At 37.6% G+C, this 19,215-nt stretch overlaps 1 protein-coding gene across 8 annotated transcripts in view; it reads right to left on the reverse strand.

Annotated features, from left to right (window-relative positions):
• Positions 1-19,215, reverse strand: part of COL12A1 (collagen type XII alpha 1 chain) — a 137,642-nt gene that overhangs the window by 88,064 nt on the left and 30,363 nt on the right. For 5 of the 8 annotated variants that reach the window (XM_079939138.1, XM_079939140.1, XM_079939137.1 and 2 more), the window contains 10 exons: positions 15,204-15,320; positions 13,237-13,380; positions 12,746-12,805; positions 10,513-10,776; positions 10,174-10,338; positions 9,364-9,537; positions 7,333-7,623; positions 6,321-6,923; positions 4,881-5,153; positions 1,597-1,869 (listed from right to left, as the gene is read on the reverse strand). The exons of 2 other annotated variants lie outside the window; for them this stretch is intronic. In XM_079939138.1, the coding sequence (XP_079795264.1) occupies positions 1,597-1,869; positions 4,881-5,153; positions 6,321-6,923; positions 7,333-7,623; positions 9,364-9,537; positions 10,174-10,338; positions 10,513-10,776; positions 12,746-12,805; positions 13,237-13,380; positions 15,204-15,320 (2,364 nt within the window). Of the gene's footprint in view, positions 1-1,596; positions 1,870-4,880; positions 5,154-6,320; positions 6,924-7,332; positions 7,624-9,363; positions 9,538-10,173; positions 10,339-10,512; positions 10,777-12,745; positions 12,806-13,236; positions 13,381-15,203; positions 15,321-17,225; positions 17,842-19,215 lie in introns of those variants that run through there. One more of the 8 variants, XM_079939141.1, reaches the window with a different exon arrangement.

Here is a 19,215-nt window from a genome sequence, read left to right on the forward strand (position 1 = left end):
AAACTCATTATTTAATAAAATGACTTAAAATACACTTTGTTGCTTTATATATATATGTATAAAATCAAATTCATATCCTAGGTGAGGTTATGGCTATCATAACTATTGACTGGCCAGAAGAGTTTAAGCATCTCTAAATTGGTCCCTATGTGTCAGTAGAAACAAAGCAAAAGCCATCTAACTCCTCTTCTGTATTTACACATTCTAAGGTCTTTCATGTTAGAATCTTTCATGTAAAAACTTCAATGTTTTCTCTAAAAGTGGAACAAAGCACTATAAAATGTATACGCGCTGATTAGCATCACAATGGAGATTTTAACTCTGCTAAGAAATTATCGATAAAAAGGTTAGCATAATGCTATGAACGTCTAAATGTGATGGCCATGAAATACACCAATGTGATAAAAATGATAAATGATAAAAATAATGCCATCCCTAGAAAAAAATATATGAGAGGAAACAGCCCAAGCGAGGTCAAGTCTTGGATAAAACTCAAGGGCTGCCCATCTCTTTGCAACTATGTTTGGCTTTTCATGCCTTTCTTGGTAGAGTGGCCATGTGGTCTCTGAAGGGTCTCAAGGCACCCAAGTCTATGACTCTCCCCACCAGGCACACATCTCCAGCCACTTTAACTCCAGAAACTAGAAAGATGAAGCATCATTGGGTCTTTTTCTGGTGCCTGGCACAAAGAGCCCTAGGTCCCCAACTGGAAAGAGGGAAAGAGAAGTGACTTCCCAGAGGGAAGAGAGGAGGAAGAAAGCAGGTGGGAAGAGAAAGTGTCTCTGTGGGAGAGGCTAATTAGCTAGGCTGCACCAGGAGGGAAGTAGTGACGCAGGCCCAGCTAGAACGTGACTGTCTGCACAAGGGCAAGAAAGTCCACAAACTCAGATTCACCACTTATGAGCAACATGACCCTGAGCTATTATTTAGTTCCCTTGGCCTCAATTTTTTTTGTAGAACTAGGATAAAAAAGTAACAACTTAATAGATTCTATGCAGGGATTAAATGAGATAATATATGAAAAGCTCTTTGCACAGAACCTGATACAAATAGTTGCTTAATAACTTCATTATTGCTAATGTGTAGTTATTATTATTTTTAAAAAACTTTACAGATAAGGAATAAAGTGAAAATTAAGAGTGTCTTAATTTTCCTCAATGAAACCACACATTACATAGTAATAATTTGCAACTAATATCAGAATCTATCCTAGGAGCCTAACCATTCCATTTAAATAAAAACATGTTAATATTCTTAAATCTTCCTGAAGAAACGATATGTAATCCCTCTCAATGGTACATAATGGTTTGATTTTTAATCCCTTCATCCTTCAGTTTATATTAGAATATTTAATAATATTATTTTAAAAGAATATTTGGACCATCTCATAGCATTCAGGTTCTTTTGACACCAATAAATGCTGTCATGAGTAAGTCAAACATTTGAGTAAGTCAAGTCTAATAGGACTACCATCGAAGATACTCAGATAATTGAGACGAAGTGTCTCATGGCTCATAGCATCTGCATAGTTGTGCAAAGCTGCTCCTACAGTCTAAGATTTCAGTTGTTACCAAATGATGAGCATATTTCCTCTACCTTCTTCAGTGGCTGCATTTCCAGTCAACGGAGAGCCAGATCCTGAGAAATATTCAGGGATTACAGATACTTCATATTTTGTGTCTGGAGTCAGGTTCTCCAGCGTTCTCCTCCTCTGATTGGCTGGGCTGGTAACCTCTTTGCTTTCTCCACCAGCAACTGGTCTATAGATAATTCGATACCTCAAGACTCTCCCCGGAGCCTGAGTCCAGGTAATTTTAAAGCTATCTGTAGTCTCATCCGTCACCTTTAGGTTTCGAGGTGCTCCTTTTACTGAAATTTAAAAAATAATAAGTTGACTGATTTTATGTGAAAAATAGAACACTAGTTTTTGATCACTAAATTATAGCATTTCTCTCAGCAAATCCATGAGCAGTTTTTTGACAAACATCCTGGTTCCTGCATGCATTTAGCCAGATATTAACTAGATTCTGAAAGAGCAAACACTCCACGATACCCAGAAAGAAAAGAAGTACTGTCAACTTTTTAATCAAATAAAGACGTAAACTTTTAATATCATAAATACTCTATTAAATTGTAAATTAATGTTGACATAAAATTCAAAAATAAAAACAATCTGTTTCTTCAAACATAAGTAACAAGGCTTCCACCCTTACTAGATTTTCTCAGAAAAGTAGGAAGATAATACCTAACACCCAGGTCTACCACATTTACCCACTTGAACAAACTCTCTTATCCAATCAGTCCCACAATTCATTTTCTTATCTGCACAGTCATTTGCCTTGAGAATAATTAGACCATACATGTGTTACACCAAATACACTGTAGGCACCTAATGAATGCTAGTTGAATCTAAATCCCGAGGTTAAACTACAATGTAAGTAACATCCACACACTCAGTCTTAAATGAAATTTTCGTTAAGCCCACATGAGAATATCATTTGATTTTGTGGTTTAATAACCTTTTTGTTTAAGAAGCAAATTGTTCATATGGACAACACAGTCAGGAGAGATGACCTAAATCTACTGGGGTAAAACCACAGTGCAATAGATCTGCATGCACCTCACATACAATTAGAAGTTTATCTAAATGTCCAACACATCCATAGACCACTCCAGGGAAAAAGGAGTTGTGTATCTCAAGAAAAGAAAGAAATGGCAGGTGGCAGACTTACATCCATGATTCATTTAATATGGCAAGGAAAAAGACTAAATTAGTCAAAACAAAACTGATGGATTTGAATACTGGCTCTGAAATTTAATTAATGTGTAATTTTGAGTCTCAGATTACCCAACAGTAAAAATGTGACTATCTGTAGGGTTACTGAGGCAGTTAAATGAGACAATCCATGGAAACAATTATCATAGTACCTGACACATGGCAGAAGCTCAATAAGTGCTAGTCTAATAAAGGTATTGAATCAGACACTTCCTCATTGACAAAAGAAAATCTAAATCTCAGATTTCAGTACAGGCAGCAGAATTGGAAAGGTATTACCAAATTCTATTGTAGTAGCCCAATGACCAAAAACTAGAGTGTAAACGAATACAGTTGGCTCTATTCACAACCCCTTTAGACTTCAATTTCTTCTTGAGGCATAGTTCCATCCCCATCCCAAAGTGCTGAAGAAAGAGGGCCAGGCTCATGAAGCCGCAGTGTGGGCATTACAGAGAAATCATCAGAAAGTCATAAATACCTAAGTGTGGACTGCTAGGTTATACCATCACAAAAATCATAAGACAAGAAGACATCTTAGGCCATTTAGTTTATCTACTAGCCTTCGGGCAGAAATATACCTAAACCATGCACAAAAGAAAAATCAATCTTATCTGAAAATTTTTTCGGAGAAAAGATTCTCTAGCTTTTATCAGCAAGTAGACCAACATATGCCCTCCCTGTCAGCCAGTACTTCTTTGTAACTAAAATTCCTCACGCTGCTGTTTCAGTTTCTTCTGTACCGAATAAAAATGGAGGAGAATGACTGATATCTCTTGTAATATTCACTGTATATATCAAGAGTAATTGTCTGGTGCTGGCCTGCTAACCAGGTTCACTGGAATCCTTTAAATGTCAAATGTAGAGAAATGTATCAGAAAGTATTCAAATCTATCCAGTAAGGTGGACACATCTATACAAATATTGCTTAAAATATCTGGTAAACTTTGTACACCCATGTTCTTAGCAGCATTATCCACAATAACTAAAGGGTGGAAGCAACCCAAGTGTCCACCGATGTTGGTATATACATACAACGGAATATCATTCAGCCATAGAAGAAAGAACATTCTGACACATGCTACAGACACTGATGAACCCTGAGGACACTAGGCTAAGTGAAATAAGCCAGTCACCAAAGGACAAATACTGTACGATTCCACTCACATGGAAACCTAGATTCATCAAATTCATAGAAACGGAAAGCAGAATGTTTGTTGCCATGGTCGGGGGGACAGAGGGTAGCAGGAATGGAGAGTTATTGTTTAACAGGTAGAGAGTTTCAGTTTTGCAAGATGAAAAAGTTCTGGAGATGAATGTGGTGACGTTAGCACAACCATTGAATGTATTAATTGTCACTGAAATGTACACTTGAAATGGTTAAAATGGTCAAGTTTATGTTTTACGTATATATGTGTATATTTTACCACAATTTTAAAAAAGAAAAAAAATTTGGTAATATATATTCACCATCAGAAGTTTGGTAGTTTCAGAAGTATCTGAACATGACACTGTTGGTACATGGGACAGAAAATGCTAGATAAGCAGTATTTCCAGAGTTAGTTCCATAATTATTAACAGTTCTCTATGTCTCAACCTCAAATTCATCACAATAAATCTAGGGTCTTTTACTTAAGAGTTTTTCTCTTTTTAGAAAGATTTATGAGGGCTTCCCTGGCGGCGCAGTGGTTGAGAATCTGTCTGCCAATGCAGGGGACACAGAGGTTCAAGCCCTGGTCCGGGAAGATCCCACATGCCACGGAGCAACTAGGCCCGTGAGCCACAACTACTGAGCCTACGCGTCTGGAGCCTGTGCTCCGCAACGAGAGGCCACGACAGTGAGAGGCCCGCGCACCGCGATGAAGAGTGGCCCCCGCTCACTACAACTAGAGAAAGCGCTCGCACAGAAACGAAGACCCAACACAGCGAAAAATAAATAATAAATAATAAATAAATAAAGATTTATGAGTAGCTGTGTTTTAAAGGTACTGAATCTTACAAGGGCATTCACAGTGTTGGACTATAGAGCAGATGGTTATTTCAAATGGTAACTTTGTTCTACAATAAACTGTTAGTTTGGGGAAAACAGTGGAGAACCCTCTCACACCTTCTGCGGTGGTCTCCTCTCCAGCTAAGGGTGTACTGAAGCCATCCTCGTATTCCGCGGTCACGTTGACCAGGTACAGGGTCTCTGGCTTCAAGTTGCTGAGAACGACACTGGTGCTCGAGGCTGGCTCCACCACTGTCACCTCACCATCCCCAGTAGCCTCCTTGTAGGTGATGTGGTATGAAAAAACATTTTCTCCAGAAGGAGACCAACTGGTTTTCAAACTGTAGGAAGTCACCTCAGAAAAACTAAGATCCTTTGGAGGCACATAAGCTGTTAAGGAAAAAAAAAAAAAAAAGGACATAGTTAAAATTTTTAAATCTATAAAGCAAAAATGGACCTAATGACTACACACGTTTTCAAATGGCTTACACGCATGTGGGAGAGTGGTCATTGAGACCAATGCACTGAGTAACGTTGCACACAAGACCACTGAGAGAAAGCCTCTCACTCCCAGCCCCACAAAGAGGTCCTGATCATTTGTCTTGACCATTCATACTACTAAGTTATGTGTTTAAATAACCAGTTAAAACTGAATTAGAGTTTTGAGCTTCCTAAGACAAAGCACTAATGGAATGGTCCTGCCCACAATTGGAATACTTAAAACAGTAACAGACCTAAAATGAACCATCAAAATGTTCCCATTCATCCCGGGCAATCAGATATTAACCTTTGGTGGTAGACAGATATTTCAAAGTAATAATTTAAAATTTTTTCCTAACAAAAGAATATTTATTAAACTAAATCGTAGGAAGGCACAAGGTTGAAGGCACACTCACTGTCCTTAGGGGACATACAATCAAATTGGAGAGACAAGAGAGTGTAAAGTTATTAACAAAAGAAAGTAGTATATTTGAATGCCAAATGACTATAAGTGATAAGTGTTATAGCCCTAGAACAATTAAGAAGCTTGATGAAAGAGATGGGACTTTTAATCGAATGTTGAAAAACAGAATTTGGACAAATGAAGAAAAAAGGATAGGGAATTCCAGATGTAAGGAAGGATGCCCAAAAAATGGTCCAGGAAAGAGAATGCATAAGGAGGATTCAAAGATCCAGGACTATGTTCCAGTCACCTTTGATTCAAAGCAACTAGCTCAGCATCTAACACATGGTAGACACTCAATTCGTGGTTATTGAACTGGATGCGACAAATGGGTTTAATAAAGCTGGTTCCCCGCCCTGACTGAGGATCTAAGATCAAATACAGCTCATGACTCTTAGGATAAACAGCTTTTTCACCAATAAATACCTGACCCACACCCAGGAGAAAGTCATATCTCAGAGCTAAATGAGTTAAGTTCAGTAGTTTTCAATAACATAGGAAGGTTACTTTTTCCTATAGATAAAAATAATTGACAAAGCCTATTATCCACAATTTTAGAAGCACAAATGCTGTGTTCATGAAGAGATGACTTTTACTTTACAAAGCCTACTGACCTTTTTTCTTTATAGCTGCCAATTCTTGCTCAATTCTAAGACAGATAGACTGTGTGAGTTCAAAAGATATCCTCTGAAAAGCATCAAAATCTTCCACTGTGAACACATGGGTCTCAGCAGGAGGAGAGGCAATGGCTTCTAATTCTGAGCGAACAGCATCCTTCACACCAACTGCAAAGATTTCAACATCTGAATTCCTTAGTTTTATAGCTGGGTCTCTGAAAGCATCGGAAGATTTTCCATCCGTGATAAGAATCATGACCTTTGGGACGTCGCTTCTTGAACCCTTGCTCGGCACAAATATTTTCTCTCTAACGTAAGTCATTGCTTTCCCAGTGTTGGTAGATCCTCCTCTGTAGGGGAAGGTGTTTATTGCTTCGATTATATCTTCAACTTTGGTGAATTTTTTCAATGTGAACTCAGTATGAGGATCCCGGCTGTACTGGACAAGACTTATCTGTACCCTATTCGGTGAAATCTCAAAACTTTTGACGAGAACTTCCAAAAAGGCTCTAACTTTAACAAAGTTTGCAATCCCAATGCTATAGGAGCCATCAACCAAAAACACAATATCGGCTTTTATATCCACACCACGTGAGCATTCTGTAAAAAGAAAGAAAGCCCATTAAAGTTCAACAAATCCAAATTAATCAATAAAATATAGATACAGCTGTCCCTCTGTATCCTTGGGGGATTGGTTCCAGGACCTCCTTCCCTACACCAAACTCCAGGGATGCTCAGGTCCATTCTATAAAATGGCATAGGGAAGGAAGCCCTCCAGATCCGCGGATTCCGCATCTGCAGATTCAACCAACGTCAGACCACACAGTGGTTGAATCTGTGGATACGGAACCTCAGATATGGAAGGCCTATGGTATCTGCTTTTCTTAGTAAGCAGCCTTCTTTAAAAGAAAACTATTGCAAACATTTTGTTTAAAAGTAAACCTGAACCAGCATACTATTAAATGGACCTTCAGGTATTCCAGACTCAGTGATACACCCATTAACTCACCCACTTGAATTTTCATTGGCTGAGTCTTCTCCATTATTGAAACCGGTTCACTGGATGTCAGTCCCTTCATGGCAGAAACGCTGATCTGGTATTCTGTGTCTGCTGAGAGGTCACGAACATTGAGTGTGGTCGTCTGAGGACCCACACTCAGAGCATGCTGTCGGCTTCCTGCGGTCATGGGTGTAAGGAGAACTTTATAGCCAGTCACTGGGCTAGGAGATGGATTCCAACTTAGCTTAACGTATTTTGATGAGACTTCCGTGGCAATCAAATTTGAAGGAGGTTCAACAACTACAAAATAATGAGCAGAAGAGTGATTTAAAACAGTGAGATGCAACCCTGTTAACGAGGTCTTCATGTTTGCACCTCAATTTTCCTTATTCGAATTAATCATGAATGCATCAGGAAAAGTTCCCCAATCCCAGTCCCCCACTTCCACCTGTACCCATCAAACCGAAAGAGACTCAGTGCCTGAATTTTAATCAGAGAGATGAGAAGTTTAGGGAAAAAGAAGTCCTTGGAGAAATTAATAATAGGACATCTGATGCCTAATTCATTCTCTGGGACCAAGATTTTCCATTCTGGTTTTGGTATTACACTCATTGCCTTTATTCAGGTACCAAAGGAAGCACTTGATGAGTATTTGTTAAATCAATGACTTACTCAATGCTTTAGAAAGTTTTTCTCTCTTAATAGTAATATAAGCATAATAATGTAACATTTAAGATGCTTTATAATATGCCAAGAAAGATAAAGAATTCAGCAGTTCTTAAATGACAGGCTCTTATCGTCTTAAGCAATTGTATTTCCACTTATTCAAGATAAGAAAAAAAGTTCAGCTATGTTCATAATGCCACCAAACAGGGGTGAAACAATGGTTTACAACATGCATATTGACAAGCAAATACTGATCATCTAAAAATGTTCTATCCTTACTCAGTGTAGAACAGAGTCGTGTATTGGGCTGGCCAAAAAGTTCGTTCGGGATTTTCCGTTAAGATGTTCCGAACGAACTTTTCAGCCAATCCAACACTTAGCAGATAACAAAGTATTTTAAGCTATTTCAGACCAAATCATCCAAGTTTTAGACTTGCCAGGAACCAGAAGGTATAGTTCTAAGTTTTTATAAGTCAGGCCGCAACAGTGGATGATAAAATATGTACAAGGTTACCCACTGTCCTCTCAAAAAGGCAATCGGATGTAGTCCATAAAAATGACGCATAAGGAAGTGAGAAGCAGTGGGAGGAAAGCAATGGATGTGCCAACTGGAAGTTTAGGCAAAGCTCTGGATTGATACGGAGACAGTGCTGGGGAGCGGAAGTCTCAGGCGATCGCCAGCAACAGAGAGAAGAGGCCCCAAAACGGACTGCAACGCAGCCCACACCCCTTCCAGGGAGAGTTCAAACGGGGGCAGAACCAAACTTTGGCCTAACCTCGCACACACACCCTAGTCAATGTGAAACACGTGAATGTTTTAAAAGACTGAGTAAAGAGAGGTTGACCAGGGGAAAGATGGGCGGGGGTGGATTTTGTAATAAAGCAGAGGAAACAATCAGACATTAGGCAGTAAAACAAAGAAAGAGATTCAGTCCATGAAATAATAATAACATTGCCAAAATACTTGGGGTTTGTAGATTAAGGAGTTTATATGATTGAAGATGTAGCTCTTTAGAACTTATCTTTAATCAGTTGCGAATTCTTAGGCTGAGAGGCGAACAATTATGGAAACTGTGACTTTTTAATACTCCAAAGGATGCTTATGAAACGTCTTTTCTCTCTCCCACGTACTTAAAAGCAATGACTGATAAAATGGAAGCATTTTCCAAATGTGGGAGGATCAAACTGACTGATCTTTGAAATATTCTTAAGAGCCCTGAAAACACTCTGCAGAGTATGGTGACGGAAACTCTTTTCCTCCGCCATTTCATAGAACCAGAATGCTAAACTAAATGTCCCTCTGCCTGTGAAGCCGTAACTGCTCTCAAGCAATGGAAGAGGGGGACACATGGGAACGCCCAACAATTCACTCACCTTCTTCTCCACTGACCAATTCCCCGAGCTGGTCGTCCACACCTGAGCACACCTGGGAGATGATCTCGTTCTGGATGTCCACAATCGCGTCGAAGTTGGCCACGTTGAAAACGTGATTTAGGGAAGGTGTGGAGGCGATTTGTTTGAGTTCTTTTGCATCTGCGGCTTTAATGCCTTAAAAAAAAAAAAGGACAAGGATGTGGGAAGGGAAGTGTGGGAAGTAAAGACATTTTCGAGTCCTATTCAGTCATAAACTGGAATTGTTTTGCGTCCTAATGAATGTGCAACTGTTGAAATGACAAAAGCATTTTCCCATTTCACGTAACATGGCCAAAGAGGCAAAAGGCTAGTTGGTAAAACAGAGTGGGCTCTCATGCCAACCATGCCATCATTTGTCCCTGCCATCTGTAAAGATAATACTTTGTACTTCCAGAGTCCTGAATGAGCTGGAACCCTCTGAATTCTTCAAGTGTTACATAAGAGAGGAAGCATAAAAAACACTTAATGATAATAGGAGGAGGATCTTTATTAGAATCATTGGCCCAGCATTCTTTGAAAAGCAGAGTGTTGACAAAGAATGTGAATACCGCCTTACTTAATGCATATGCTAAAGGAGTTACGTGAGAGAAATAGATAAGCAGAACTTTTACTCAAAAATGATTTGGATTAACACTACACTATCAAATGCAGTAAAAACTGCTTTCCTTCCTTGAGAAAGAATCCTTCCTCGAGGAATCAACCCTTCATCTTCCTGGCCATTAAGTATTAAAGTAGTTCTAAAATGAAAATACTGAACCAAACTTGACCTACCCAAAGAGAACACTTCAACCCCAATACTGCGAAGCTCCCTTGCTGGAATTTCCACTTCGTCCTGGGATTTGCCATCGGTAATAATAATTGCCACTTTGGGAAAGCCAACTCTTGATCCAGCAGATTCCGTGAAAGTATTTTTAATTAAGTAATCAATGGCTTCCCCTGAAATGAAAAAGAAATATGTTCAGTTCCACGTGACACAATTTTACCAAAATCCAAAGCTATGGGATTAATTTCAAAATTATTTAACATATGATAATTTGGGCAATGCGTCATTTCTTTCCCAAATAGATACTTCATTTATCTTAAACAATACCACAATTTGTAGAAACATACCTGTCATCGTGTTGCCACCTTTGTATGGGATTTTTTTAATTGCGGCAAGTAGCTCATCCCGTTGGTAGTACTGATTTAAGTTAAATTCCGTCCTGGTGTCAGAGCTGTACTGAACAACTCCAACCCTTGTCTTCTCTTCCCCAACGTCAAAAGCAGACACAAGAGCAGCAATGAAGTCTAAAATGTACTTGAAATTATTTCTTCCCACACTCCACGAGCCATCCACAAGGAACACTAGATCAGTCCAGGCACTGACAGAGCATTCTGAAATGCATGTGGTATATTTTTTAAATGACACACTAATAAATCCATCTAGCGTTAAGGAATACAAACTAACGTGGCAAAAAGGCTGTCAACTCAAAGACAACAAACCCCATAGGCTAAAAGGAACATCTACTGGGAAACAGCATTTTGTTCATTCGAACTTTTCACATTGTTCTTTACCCACAACTGACATGCACAAAAGAATGTAAAACTTTATTGGCACACATAGAAGCATTTACAGTATGCATCTCTGCAACTATACGTCTTTAAACGGTTGTATAAGACACTGTGCAAGACTAGATACATATATGACCCATTCTCCAAGAGCCTGTGACCCAAGTATCGTTGCTATTGATTTGTCTATTTTTATAACTATATCCTCACTCTTTTCTCCAAGTAAAAACTATATAAAATATCTAGGAGACAGACAAAAGAAATGTAAGCAAAGTGTTTTCATTCTTGGTATTCTGAGATCAATAAAGACAAAACAATTGCTGTACCATTTAAGCAAATGCGGTAGGGGTGAAGAAAAGAGCACATCTTTTTTAACAATTCTCCTGCATTTTACGATATAATTGTCTAACGTTTGCAGCTCGCTAGTCTAGAGGGTTAATGGAGTCTTAACAGAAGTACCAACAAGCATAAATGTGATGCAAAATCGCCATAATATCTTGTCCTAATTATCAATGTATTTTAAATTGACAACTAAAACCTTCTTGTACTAAACAAAACGGGGGAAAACATTTTCATTCAAAAGTAAAAATATATGTAGTACCCCTAAGTCACTAAAAATGCAACAATTGGCCTTTATAACCAAACATATTTTTCCCTCTCTCTGTGGTCAGGTGGGGGGGGGGGGAACACGTTGGTTTTTATGAAAATCTGTATTCATAAGGCAAAGCTGAGTGAATTTTCTGAAGATATTTTTGTCCCTGCAGTCAGTTGGTAGATAATAAGAGAAGTATTTGGCTAGGAAGAGGAGGAAAGGTCCTGGGAAATTTGCAAGCCAATACAAGTTGCATGCCTAAATAATTTTTGCCTACTATTTAATGGGCCAATTTAAGCCTACTGAAAGTCAGTATTTAGAATAATGCTTTGATTTAGAATAAATATTGATGATTCAGGGAAAATATTTGCATTGTAACTGCATACTATAAACTTCGCTTCAGATGATTAGACATCAAAAAGAATTATAAACAGTGACCTGGCGGGAAAAATTCAGGATAAAGGGAACTTCATGTTCACAATCTTTTTATTGTTATCCTGAGTCATAAATCCAATTTACAAGGTGGCAAAATTAGAAGTCCAAGAAACCCTTCAGGGATCCATCCCAGCAAGTCACACAGAGCAGTGTAAGACCAAAAGGGGCTAGAAGCCACAAAACCAGACACTAAAATTGCTTTCATTTGATTACAAATGCATCAACTTATCAGGGACGTCTTACAGAGACTCCGGAAACGGTTACAACTGCACCAACTAAGCCCATGTAAACACCCTAGAAATAAGCATAACATATACAGAGACATAGAAATACATTTTCATGGCAATGGAATTGCTGAAAACACTGTGAGGGCATCTCCCTTGTGGTCCAGCCCTGTAGCTCTCATGCATCCCTGAGCTACCACCTATTTCTATAGTTTGTCTTTGAGAAAGGAGTTAAGTCCAGTGATGAGCTTTGTTTTTCACCTACTGCCAAAATCCTGCAGGGGAACTTGGACACACACACATTTAAAACACTCCCAGTCAAAAGAATATTTAGTACATAGAATGAATGGTTAGAAAGTCAGAACGTAGGTGTTACAACCACTTAGTCATACATTACTAACACGTTGCCTGTACTTCCTGTAGATAAAGCTACAGAAATTCATATAGGAGTGAGATGAAACTATGGACCTAGTTGGAACATCTCCTTTAGATTACATTTATAAGTTCTGCAAAGCCAAGCACAAATATTAAGGGAAATGCTTACTTTGTATCTCTGTTTTTCCAGGTTTCTTCTCCCCTGGCTTTATCGGGCCACCTGTTTGAACTGAATCAAAACTTGGTTATTACAAAAAGAAATGGACCCATACAATTACTTCCTAAGAAGAAAATAAGTACGTTGTCTTTCAAATGTATGGTCCGTTCCCAGCTGGTCAGAGAACACAGCCAAATGAGCATTCCCTTGCAAATCTCATTGTTTTTAGGGAGATTTTAGATACATTTCAAAATGGATATTAACATTGTTGTCTGGCAAAGCCTAACGTTTTTAACAGTTTTCATTCATAATATTCCCGTTGTTTCCAGAGACCAGGATTATAAATCAGGAATGAATTATTCACAGCTACGAACATCTAGGATCATTGAAAGAATAGTTAATATGGATATAAATTAACTCTGCATAACAACAACTTAAATTTGAAAGCTGGAGAAATCTTCTGCAAAACATAAGGTATAAAAGTACTTTATGTGTGTGCTTACTTGTTAATTGGCCTATAACTGGTACACTTTCTTCTACTTCATCATATGAAGTGATTGTCACCACATACTCTATTTCAGGTATGAGCTCTGTTAATAAAGTTTCAGTGGTACTAGCTGCAAGGGTAAATTCCCTAGTGGGCCCATCTGAAAATATAGAAAGAAAAACATCAGTGCAACAAAACTTTTTTCACATCTAACATAACATATACTCAAAATCTGAAAATTCAAAATACACATTTTTTTTAGAATACCCAAACATTATTTTTTACTGCCTTCCAAAACAAACATTTTGAATTCTAGAAATTCAATAAATGGACTGGCATTGCCTTTACTTGTTACAATCATATTCCATATTTGTTTGTGGACTCAAGTATTCCTCTAGATTAAAGATATACCAGAATATCAAACAAAAATCTCTCATTATTTTTGAATATTAATGGTAGACAACACATTTTTTTATAAATTAGAGATAAAGCAGAAAATAATTTAATTTTAAATGATGCATTGGAGGAGAGCACTGAAAGAAAAAGAAGGGCTGAAAATCAACTCAAAGACAACAAACCCCATAGGCGAAAAGGAACATCTACTGGGAAACAGCATCCTCTTCTACAGAAGTGCATCCTCCGTACTCCAGCGGGGGATGGGAGCATACGCTAATGGGTAACCATGGTCCTCTGAATTGACTTAACTAGGTATCAAACATTTCAAGGTACAGTGTACTGAGCGTTTCCTTATATACTGACAATTATGTACTTCCTTCTAGATTATGATAATGCTCAATTCAATCAGGAAACACAGTAGTTCTTAGGGACTAAGTGACTTTTAAAATTCTTAAACATATTAAATTTTCATCAAAACATAAATAATCAAAAAAGGTAACGAATGTAAAAGAACCCTGAGAAATGCTCCAGGTTTACATGTGGAGCATTGCAGAACCCACCAGGGCCCCCATGGGAAAACAAGACACCGGGGCTCTGCTAGGTTTTTAAGGTATAGGAGGCAGTCATTGCCAACATCTGGAAACCAGATGAACTCTTTTTCAACTGTTTTTCTGCTTTGGAATAAATGAAATAGTTAACGGCAAATATATTTGGGAAGAAAATATTCAAGGAATAAAAAGTAAATTCTTGATCGCTTTTTAAGTTCTTGGATCGTATGGGAGAAAAATACAGCTTCCCAATTTCCTGATAAACCAGGATTTAAAGTCAGTGGTGTTTTTTAAAGGCCACAAGTATGTAAACACGGCTCTGGTGCTAAGTCATGTTGACATCATCTATCGCTTCTGTCAGCCGATACAGACCTCTTCCTACCACTTGGCCAGTGCTAGTAAAACTGGTTATTTTCCCATTCCACGTTAGAAATAAAAGTTAATCAACAGAGATGGGTTCTCCACACTTGGGCAACATCACGAATACTAAAGAAAACTTTTGAGAACAAGCAAAACAAGTTTTCTTCTTTCAAAGACTCTTAGCCTTAGGATCTACAGAATCTATCTAGTAAATCGTTGTCTTCCATCATGGCAGCTCACCACCATCCCAGAATCTGTGTCCTGGGTACTGAAGTGTGCAGGACACTGGGCAAGGCGTAATAACTCACTTCATCACTTGTCACTTGAAGTGTTGGACAGATTAAGTGATTCAAGAAGAATGTCAAGAAGTGATCATTCTATTTTATAAAAGCAAAGATTACCAGCAATATTCTGATCGGGGCGGGGGGGAGTCTATTTTTAGTAACAACAGCTTAGCACAGCAAACCAAGTTAATAAAGCTAACACTATAAAAATATAATAACGGGTCCTGGGCTGGAAATCTGGAGATCTGAGTCCACCAAATATCTTGCGACGTTAGGTGAACCCCTCAGGTTTTCTAAATCCTGGCTTCCTCATAATGAAATGGAAGGAGGGGAAAAGATCAGATTATATCACCTTTGATGTCTCTGTCCTAAAATCCCAACATGTCAAAACTTACCCGTTGTGGAGTCCACTGTTATTTTGAAACCCACAATTGGATCAGGTGGTCTTGCCCATGACATATGAACAGTATTTTCATCTATAATTTTAAAATTCAAGTCTGAAGGTGGGTCAACTGCAAGAGAGAGAGTTGATATCAGTTACACTTTCCAATGTCACAAAACGGTCAATTTAATTAATAAAGAATTGTGTTGAGCAAAGCTTACTAAAATTGTCTTTGCATAAATTTGTTTCCAACAAATATAAAAGATATCTTGTTGGACGAGAATAAAATTAAAAGCTGACAAGATGTGACAAAACATCAGAGAGTATACATATTACAGAAGACAGCACAAAACACTTTGGATTCTTGAGTTGCTCGGTCATCCAAGAATGGCCAGCAAAATCAAGCATAATAGAAACATATTTGGATACAAGTACATATACAGGTACAATGAAATCACATATAATAACCACATATGCAAACAATTCACATAACAATTAAGGAACTTTCGATACATGCTGAGTGCATTTTGAATAAGCATGCCAAATCACAACCTGCTTACAACCACAGAGGTTAAGTGAGAACACTGACATAATACATTTTTTCCATAATGTGGAAAAGGATCAATGATATTTTGGTTCATTCTCTGCATCATTGCCTTGTTATTAATTTTTGTTTGATAATTCTCAATCTGTGGCAGAGATGAAAAATGTATTGAAATAAAAAGGAGGAATCATGGGAAATTTAGCACTGTTATGTCTCACAAGGAAATATACATTTAAATGTATATTTGTATTCATATAGACCAATGTTCAAAAATAGTAATAAGGGGTGTCAATCAGTTATAAGTATATAAAGAGTGATATACAGATGTTTATAAAACTAACAAACATTCTGCCTGTTTACACCAATTTGCTGTACGTTTGCAAGGTGTAAACCAACGCTGTTATTTTCCTTTGCAGCAGGTATACTCCATACTAGAAGTGGCATTTTAAATTAAAATGCCAGTATGGTCCTTTACAAAACAATGGTTAATTATGAAAAGACAACATCAATGTATATTTATGGACATTTATTTACAGAACTTAAAGAAAATAGTGAGGAAGGATCAGCCATCTGAAGACACGACTGCGCATAAATCTTGGAGAAGTCAATGACAGGAATAATTGAAAAGTACAGAAAGCAATAGTTTACATACAAAACTGTACAGCATCATGCATGTGTCAATGAAATGTTGACTTGTTTTTAGTTTCCCACAATGAATGAAAGCCTCCATGTACAATAGTCGTTACACAAAGACATTCCAGAAATATTTTATAATGATATTCTCTCTGCAGTGTTCATGCCTCATCATGCAGCATTGTACTGACTCACTGTCAGTGCATGGTCGATGCATTAAAAAGTATTACTCTTGAAGCAGGTCCACACAATAAGATGACTTTCCGCCATACTCTTCTTAAAGTGTTTCGGATTGAAAGTATTCCTGGTGAGTCAGAATTTTTGTCTCTCTTTTGAGAGATTACAGTCTCCTTTTAGGTTTTCCTAAAGGTCAATTGAACTATAGCAGTAGCTTTGAGACATGAGTCATAGAATTGAACTGGGGTTAGGTATTTATGTAATATTAATAGCACATTTTAATGGAAATTATACAAATTAAGCAAACGTTTGCTTTAATGAACTGCTGCTTCCAACTGTAGGAGATGGCTTTTTATTCTTATTGGATACGCTAGTAATGGAATGAATGTTATTTTCTTACTATCCATACACAGGCAGTGAGATTAGACTATTAATCTACATGCATAGTTTAATTACTCAACATTCTGCTGTCTGTAACCGTTTTGCGAGGTTTACTGGCAGTCATCACTTAGTATAACAAGCATGCAACAGATGTTAATAGGACAATAGGTATTAAGAATATCATTATAAAATATTGTTCCAGTAGCAATGGCTCAGGACAAATTTAATGCAAAGGCAGAGGCAACTGGCCTGAGCATGCTTTTAAAAAAAATCAGTACATGGAAAAACAGTACCACCAACCTTGCAAGGAAATTGACCTGAAGCAGCAGACATTAGGTTAAAGCTGCTGAGGGGCAGCAGCCGCCCACCTTGTTGATTTCCAAATGACCAGGATTCCAGAAAAACTGAAAAATTGACTGTTGGGAAAAGTCTTTAACATTTCAGAGGACTTTAAGGTGTTTATAGAAACTCAGATGTGGTACTTGGGGATCAAAAGTAGGAAAGAATGGCCGACCAGCTTGTGTACAACAGAGAGCCCTTTCCACTTCTCTTCTTGCCACTTTTATCTCTTGTAAAACCTTTTAGGCTTGCCATTCTGTTTATATATTTTGCTTGTTTGTCTCATGAAAAAAGATAATAAAGCAGGTGTGAGTGTGGACCCCTGTCAACTTGAATCAATGCGAAATGTATCTTCATTAACTTTGAAAATCTTTTATTTTATATAAAAATAATTCACAACCGCCCTTGCATTGTTACAAGCAGCGTCTATGCAGATGCCAGAATATTTCTAGGATGAACTACCTACATAGGGATCATGACTGTAAAGACTCATAGTTGTGTAGAAGAAGAATCTGAACGAAGACAAAGAGAAGTAAAAGTATAAATAAATAAGATAGCAATCATATATATTCATAAAACTGAATACTGATAGTGAAGAAACTAAAATTTTAAGTATTCATAACACTAGCAGTTTAAGTTCATGTTTATGAATAATGCTTTTTGTTATCAAAAAGCTATGCTATGAAAACTGCATTCTGCTGGTATCTTCCTTAGATAAATTGGCAGGATTTAGGACTTTTTAGGAATAATTATAGCTAGCATTTGCTGAGTGTCTCTTCTGTGACAGGCAGAGAGCTAGTCACTTTATATATTGTCTCCTTCTTTTCTTATGATCACCCAGAAGAGTGGCCTAATTATCCCTGATTAACGGGTGAGTCAGTGAAATTCGCAAGGGTTAACACAGCTAATAGGCAGGAAAACTTTGATCCCATAGTCTGACTCCAGAGCATACAGCTTCCTACCATATTTGCTTAAATGTAAAAAATAAGAAATATTTGAGTGGAAGATTAACTTTAGAAACCAATATTGATATGTATTTGCCTATTAAAATATACATAAGTATTTCTCTATAAAAAACCTTTATTTGATGCCTGGTCAACAATCAATATGTGCTATTCAGACATCTCCAATTCAGATACAGATAGAATTTGGTATATTAACTTTACAACTTGTTCAAGCAATTTTGAAACCAAAGTATCTACCTTGACATATAATTCTTTCACAAAACATTGTTTTTAATTATGGCACCCAAGAGGAAGACATAAAAGTTTACCCAGAGGTGGATGGATGGATGGATGGATGGATAGATGGACGGACAGGTGGGAGGAGATTAGTCTAGTAAGATTTGGCAAGTGTATAAAATGTATTAAAGGTAAAGGAAAACTGAGAACACACTACTAAAATATCATCTTGATGAACTAGTAAGACCTTTAGTCTAATCTTTGTGATGGCAACACTGAGAAGGGTACTACCTTAATGGCAGAAACCTTGAGAAGTGCACAAAGTGTGGTTTTACTATATTCAGTATGCATTAGTTTAACTTTTCCTTCCAAAGCTAGTATAAATTTAATGATCTCTGCCATGATACAGATACTCATTTCGTCTGTGTTTATAAGATACCAAAAATAAGCAGTTGAAAAGTTAATATTTTAGACAAGTAATAAATTATTCTGTACAGATTACAAAATGCATCCTTTCATGAAACTGACTGGGTCGACCCGTTTTCAAGCAAGAAAGCAGCACAGTGTGGGCAAACCAGCACGAAACCAAGACTAGAAGACCTGGGTCTCGTCTATGCCTTGTCCCTAGGCAATCAGGTTAGTTGACTGAGTTATTCAGCTTCTCTGGTCCTCATTTTCTCATTTGGAAAATGAGAGGATTAGAACAGATGATCTATAAGTTCCCATCGAGTTTGAAATTTCTGTTAGAACATAAGTTAGACACAGGAGTA

The sequence above is a fragment of the Stenella coeruleoalba genome (genome assembly GCF_951394435.1).
Source record: "Stenella coeruleoalba genome assembly, chromosome: 12".
Lineage (NCBI taxonomy): Eukaryota > Metazoa > Chordata > Mammalia > Artiodactyla > Delphinidae > Stenella > Stenella coeruleoalba.